Source organism: Camponotus floridanus, unplaced genomic scaffold (assembly GCF_003227725.1).
Source record: "Camponotus floridanus strain SB8 unplaced genomic scaffold, Cflo_v7.5 scaffold93, whole genome shotgun sequence".
In the NCBI taxonomy this organism is placed as follows: Eukaryota; Metazoa; Arthropoda; class Insecta; order Hymenoptera; family Formicidae; genus Camponotus; species Camponotus floridanus.
In genome coordinates this window covers 444,308-451,599 of record NW_020229864.1, presented here as the reverse complement: position 1 = coordinate 451,599, position 7,292 = coordinate 444,308, and the positions used below count along the sequence as shown (strand labels likewise).

At 37.2% G+C, this 7,292-nt stretch overlaps 1 protein-coding gene across 1 annotated transcript; it reads right to left on the bottom strand.

The window, feature by feature from the left end:
• Positions 1-1,458: 1,458 nt before the first annotated feature.
• On the bottom strand, positions 1,459-7,285 carry LOC112639847 (fatty acid synthase-like). The gene is made up of 6 exons (XM_025415008.1): positions 4,733-7,285; positions 4,047-4,515; positions 3,565-3,907; positions 3,191-3,423; positions 1,932-3,140; positions 1,459-1,484 (listed from the first exon to the last, which is right to left on the bottom strand). The coding sequence occupies exons 1-6, from the start codon at positions 7,283-7,285 to the stop codon at positions 1,459-1,461; spliced, it is 4,833 nt and encodes a 1,610-aa protein (XP_025270793.1).
• Between the last annotated feature and the right edge of the window lie 7 nt (positions 7,286-7,292).

Here is a 7,292-nt window from a genome sequence, read left to right as displayed (position 1 = left end):
ATAATTCTCCGCAGGCTAGATTTTTTTCTCATAAACAAATTACTTGTTTACTGTGAACTACTTGTTATTGTAAAACTTCTTTTTCTATACATATGTTACCGCATCAATCAATCACTCGATGCGAAAGATCTTTGACATTAACAATGGAATTTTCAAAACGTAGTAGATGTTTACGGAATTTTAGAAATCTTATTTTTTTCATATTTGTATACATTTTATTTCTTTTTTATGGTGCTGTATTGGAACAGCTCTTTAAAATGTTTCAAATGGTCCCAAATTTCTAACAATTAATAAAAATATATTTCTTTTCGTCTTTATACATTTTTAATGGTAATTCTGACTACCATATTGATTCGTCATTTGAATTTTTGAAATTTTATTTTAGATTTGTAATCAGCGACCCGAAAACATAAAAAAGTGTAAAATATTACAGAAAATCCGTATAAGTAAAAAGAATTCAATCAAAGTTAATCAAATAGGAAATTTATTAATTGCCATAATATATAATAATATAATTGTTATAATATGTAGATCTAGACAAAATTATTATATATATTATTTATTGATAACACAAGCTGCGAAGGTCAGTATAAAATGCAGAGCAAGTGAATCTAATTGATTTTTTAACGCTGAAAACGAATGACTACAGAATTACCTTAGCACGTTTTCAGATTTAAGTAAGTTGTGGTTAAACAGTCCAAAAATGGCAATTTTGGCCAATTTCATGAACTTATTATAAGAGAACTTAATTTTGGAAATATTTCTGCCAATGGCATCGTATAGCATTAGTCTTTACCTTTTCTGTCTAACATCTCTTATTTTGAATATTACAGATTTAATATTTATAACTTATTTAAATATTCATAATATATTAAGCAACATGTCATAAACAAAAAAAAATTCTTTTAACAAAATCATATAATCAATTTAGAAATATTTATTATTACAATATCATAAATTACATTAAAAATACATTATTATAATTCACATGTTTAAAAAAATGCTAAAAAAATTTAAGAAAAGTCATATCATTAAAATTAAAGAATATATTCTCTTTCTGTAGATTTGCGATCATCTTTGTACTTCTTTAACTTGTTGAAGAATCGTGAAATACATTGTTTTTCGCTAATAAGTCTAATAATTTACTTAACGTTAAGACATACATCTCTCGGAACGATAATAAGATACCATATTCTCTTTCAAGAATCTGTTTTATCTCCGTATAGCTTAGCGAATCGATGCCGAGATTGTCGAAGCTGTCATTGATATTTGCCGAGATGTTTTCAATACCAAGGATATTAGCAACGATTTGGATGATATTCAACTTTGTCGTCGTTATTTGCAAATTTGTGTTTCTCGGCTATCACTGTAGACGATAATACTGGATATGGTTGTTGAAGGAAAACATCTATGGTCTCAAGACAGCTGGTCACACGTTGCGGTAAAACATATCTTACATCAAAAAATTTCATTCTTCATTGTATCTGTAAAAAATCAGAGTATCATGTAGTGATATCGAATGTAAAAAATGATTACTGTTTGCTTCGATGATCTGGCCAAAATAATTTATATATTTAAATATATACAATAATTTGCACTCTTATTTTAATAATATTACGTTATTGTTATTAGTTTGCAATTATGTCCTATTAATAATATCTCTACATTATTGTTTTATATATTTCTTGCAATAAAAAGTTGTTAATGTCTCTATTAATAAAAATAAATAATGTAATAAATTATCCTCGAAAAGTCATATCATTATATTGGTATGTGGATACTTTTTAAAGAATAAAATGGAAATATTTTTATGTAAAGATCTTCGATCCTTTTTCGGATCACATTGTTCCTTTTCATTTTATAAATTATGCCTAAAAACAAGAATATAATTCCATTGAATCTTCATAAAAAGAAATAGAGAAATGTCTCACCAACAAACAAACCGACATCTCCTATAATACCCCATTGAATAGCGAGACCGGGCAAACCAGCAGTATGTCTTTGCTCTATTATTCTTTCCATAGCTGAATTTGCGAGACCATAATTGGATTGACTGGCATTGCCGCGGCCACACGATATGGACGAGAACACGACAAAATAATCCAATGATGGACAAGACTTTCTCGATATCACGTCCAGATTTCTCGTACCATTGATTTTTGGCAAGGTTACAGTCTCGAAGTCGGCCACTTGTAGGTTCTCGAACAAAGCGTCACGTAGAACGACGGCCAGATTAAATATACCGCCAACTGGAGCCAATCGATTACTCTCGTCGATTAAACATTCGGCGCCCGATAACGTCGTGATATCTGCAGCAGAGATGATGACTTTGATGCCATTATTGCGCCAATGTTGAACGCGAGACGTCTGATAACCAGTGCGTATTCCAGTATGTGACACGAGAACGATGAATCTAGCGCCGCGGGTGATCATCCAATTGGCTAATTCCAAACCAAATCCACCGAGACCACCGATCAACACATACGACTTGTCTGGATACATATAAGTACGTGGTATGGCCGCTACTGTTCTTAGCATTGGCAGCTTATGTTTCTGAGGTTCATCGTCGCGAATCTTCAGCAATACCTTACCGATATGATTGCCTGCCGTCATAAATCTAAATCCTTCCTCGAGGCTTTGCTTCGAAAATACGGTCGTCGGTAATGGACGTACTACACCATTCTCAATTCCCTCCGAGATTAGTCTAATCGTTTTTCGCTTATCCTCGATATTTTCTAATAACAATTCTAAAAGTATACCGTGATAAGAAGTATTCTTTAAAAACAGAGACATATCTACGCGATTGCCATTCAACATGTCGTACTTCCCAATATCGAGGAAGCGACCGTTCTTCGCGAGGCACTGTACACTGGCATGTAGTTTCTCTTCTGACAGTGAATTCAATACTACATCGACCCCACGTCCTCGGGTTTCGTCCAAGATTAGCTGTTCAAAACTCGTATCTCGGGAATTGCCAATGTGCTTGTCGGTCAATTGCGAAAAGGTCTTCTTGAGATACAATCGTTTTTTCTCTGTGCTGACAGTAGTGAAGACGGTGCAGCCTGCGTGCAAGGCAATGTTGATTGCCGCTAGACCGACGGCACCCGCACCAGAATGAATCAGCACGTTTTCGGCCCGTTCTCAATCGACCTCGTACAAACAGAGCATAGTAACTGGTCGCATAAGCGACCGGTATTGTCGCCGCTTGCTCCAGTGTCCATTTTGTCAGGTACCTTCCAAAGAAAACCGGAATCCGGCAACACGGTGGTCGCCAAACCTCTAGATTTGTCTAATAAACCCATTACTCTACAGCCATCTGCGTCTGTCCCGGAGAATTCAAATCCTAATACATAGTCTTCTGTAGCAAGTCCTAACGATGAGAGGGCATCCGTTGATAGTTTACCAGTCGCCAGCAGAATATCCCTATTAGTATAAAATTTATCAATAAATATTTATCAACGTGATATTCGTTGTTTATATAATTTCGTCGTATTTTATATAGTTACATCGAATTCGTTATTTTTATCATTTCAGTCGCAACAAGTGACTTTCGTTGAAACTTGCCTGAAATTTAATGACGCATAGTGCACATTACAAAGTGAATTTAGATATTTGCTCTGACAATACGTTAACGGACTTTGAATCCATGCTAAACTATTTAAATTTCCTGTCGTCAATGTATCCACATAAGCGTGCTCTACTTCCGTGCAGTTATCTTTATCTAATTGCAAGTGCCGATAACTACCCCATTGACCACTTTTCAATACGTTAGCCATTAATTCTTTCTCTAATTGCTCCGCATAGAACTGCGAGAATAAATCAAATTTGGGAGCATTATTGTCCTGGATGAAAACGTAACGCACGTTTACCATCTCGCGTCGCATGCAGTTTATGAATCCGACAATACCTGAGAATAAAAAAAAACAAGATCTTTAATGATTCGCTGATAAAGCTCTCGGATAAAGCTCGAAAAAAAGATTTTTAAATAAATATTTCTAAACATAAATTTTTCATTTCAAAAATTATGTATAAACATGTATAATTACCAAGTAATTCTTCGCTTTGAGATACAAAAAGAACATCTTGTTTTTCACTGTCGCAATTTCTCAATGCCGCTTTCGCATTTGCTAACCATGAAAAATCGTTTCCTGTGATCTGTATTAAGATCGGTTCTTTTCTCACTTCTTTTCGTTTTTTCAATAAGAAGTAATTCTTTCCCGTGGAGTCGATTTGCTTACTAATTAACATCAGATTCGCCTCTTCTAGTGCAATCTTTAAGTCGAATATACCAGTCTCCTCTAGAAGAATAAAGCAATTAGAACTTAAGGTAGCCGCTAGATTTTTGAAATTGATGAGAGATCGGCCAGAGAGAACTTCCGCTGCTATGATGAGGTGCATATTCTGAGCTGGGAATGTATCATTCGCATCCCATTTAATTATATTAATATTAATGCCCCTTTGATCGAAACTTGTCCTATAATCGCACGCGGAACTGACGGCTACTTGTAAATCAACCTAAAACGATAAAAATGATAGACACGGATTTAGAATGCCGTGCATTTAAAAAAAAGTTTTTTTATATATCATAATTTGCATTTATGAAAATTGTATATATATTTAAAAAATATGTATTGTATCTTATACTATAAATCGCTTGAGACTATTTATCCAAGATTTTTGTTCACTTCTTTAAGTCGACTACAATTATTAAAATTATGTAACGAGTACTTACAGTGATGAAGGGATCGCAAGAAAGAATATCGTGTACAAGCGGCACCAAAAACTCTTCCGCGGCTCGATTATCCGCAACTTCCACGGCCTTGATTCTCGATGTCGTTACATTTTCACATACAATTTGTAATAGTATAGTAAGTATGTGAATCTTTTGTCTCTTTGGATCTTTCAAGACCAAGCTGCACGAATTTTCATAAGATACGAAAACGTAACGTTCATATTTAGGTTTAGTCTTCTGCTGTCGCTGAGGTGCGGTATACTTCATATCTTTTAATTCAATACCGCCTGATCTAACTATATTGGCATTTTTATAGTGATATATCGGCAATCCGCCGTTTTTCGGTAACTCATTGATCATTCGTTTATGAAGAACGGGATTGATCATGGCGTATCGACACTTCGAGCCATAAACTAATTTCCGGTCGTTTGACAACATTTTAAATTGAAACATGTTATCAATATACGAAGACCATTCATTAAACCAATGTAACTCGCCAACGGTGAAAGAAATGTCACAGCATTTTATTCCTTTGAAAATACCATTGTATTCGTATCCACGTAATCTCAATTCCTTATAAATATCCTCCGTATTCAATAAAAGCTCGGTAGACGGTATCGGGACCGGTGGTAAGTTCAGCTGATTTATCTCGATAGCTTCAGCGGCGCGGATGTTCCCGCTGGCTACAATGCTATTAGCTTCGAGGATTTCAAAATCTCCCTTTCCTTCGAAAAGTTTTATGAAAAATTTGATTGTTTTATTCTCCGGTAAGAAGGTAATGCGCTGAAGCCATACGTTCTCAAAGATTACTGATAGTCGGTCGAAATCGGTATCGCGTAGTTTCGCAAAGATTTGCCAAACCATGAATATGAAGCCGGCGCCTGGGAAAACAAATCGCCCGTCGATTTGGTGTCCCATTAAATATGCGTCTGTTTCACTCGATAAATTTATCTCTACAACAAGCGCTCCAGACGATTCTTTCATCTGATGCTTCAAATCGGGCACCGTCCATGTAGCAGAATGATCCCATTTGATCAATGATCCAATCATCGGTGTTCCGCGACTGACAGGAAAACTAACTGACGGATACAGTTTAGAGATGTCGGGCTGCGCGCCGGCTGTGTACATCTTTCCCACATTAGATAGTAAAAAGATCAAATTATTTGAATAATTCTGCTTTTGGAGACCGATATTAGTCACCGTGGATGGTAGGGATTTACGCAGGATCGTCTGTAGCAAGCAATGTGGCGCGATTTCGATGGTTATCGCATTTTTCGGGATATGCGTAATCGCCTCCTGAAAAAGCACAGGTGACAACATATTGTTCACGTGATACTCCGATGAACAAAATTGTGCGAGTGGGCTATTCCATGCGGCCTCGGGTATCGAACTAGAAATCCATCTGGTAGATCTTTTCTTTGGCTTCGGCACAATCATATCGAGGGAAGCGCGAAATTTGGATTTAGCTGGAGCAATGTATTTGCTGTGATAAGCAACGCCACAGCATTTGATCATTTTGGCAAAGACATCTTTGCTCTTCAGTTCCTCTACGAACTTTTTCACAGATACGGGTGGACCAGAAATGGTAACCAAATCCTCGGAATTATGACAGGCTGGAACGATATCGTTTAAACACATCTTCTTGACTTCCTCCCAATTCAAATTTGCCACCGCCATAGCGCCTGGTTCCAAATTGGATTCTATAATCGACTTGCCTCTGTAATAGGCTGTCAAAATTGTTTGCTCTAGGGTAAACGCACCATCGGTATACGAGCAACTTATTTCGCCAAGGGAGTGTCCAATTATACCATCTGGTTGCACACCCATAAATATTAACATATCGACAAGAGCGATTTGAATGGCCACGATTGACACGGTAGCAACCAATACGTTTTCGTATGTTTCATCAGTACCGTTAATGATGATATTCATTAGATCAACATTGTGCTCCTTTAATACATCGGCGCATCGTTGTAGACTACGCTGGCACGTTTCGATGTCAAGCAATTCGCGTCCCATACCCGGCCACTGAGTATTCATACCGGAAAATAAAAACCAAACGGGACGTTTCTCGTCATAATTCGCCTCGACAATCTCGCGCGTACTATCATAAGCGAGTATTTCATAGCCACGAATGTTATGATTCGGTATGTTATCACTGTGCACGGAGTACAGTAGAGATAAAAACTCATTGTCTTGTCGATGCTCGTTTGCCTTGTTCAATAATACCTGTACAGCTTCTTTTGTACGGCCCGATACGGCAACCAGCTTCGGCAATTGCTGCTCGACGGTATCTAATGATATTTTTACCTTCGAATTGCTGCGCAGAATGACGTGCGAATTCGTACCACCGGCGCCAAATGAATTGATACCCACAAAACCGCCGTTCCATGGCGTAGCTTTGTCAAGTACGCGAATACGTCCCTTGGTCAACGCGGGAATCTTTGGATTTGGAGTAACAAAATGCAGATTCGCCGGAATCACACCGGTTTCCATCGCAATCAGCACCTTGGCGATCGCGCACAGTCCACTGGTAGGTTCTGCGTGTCCCATATTTGAT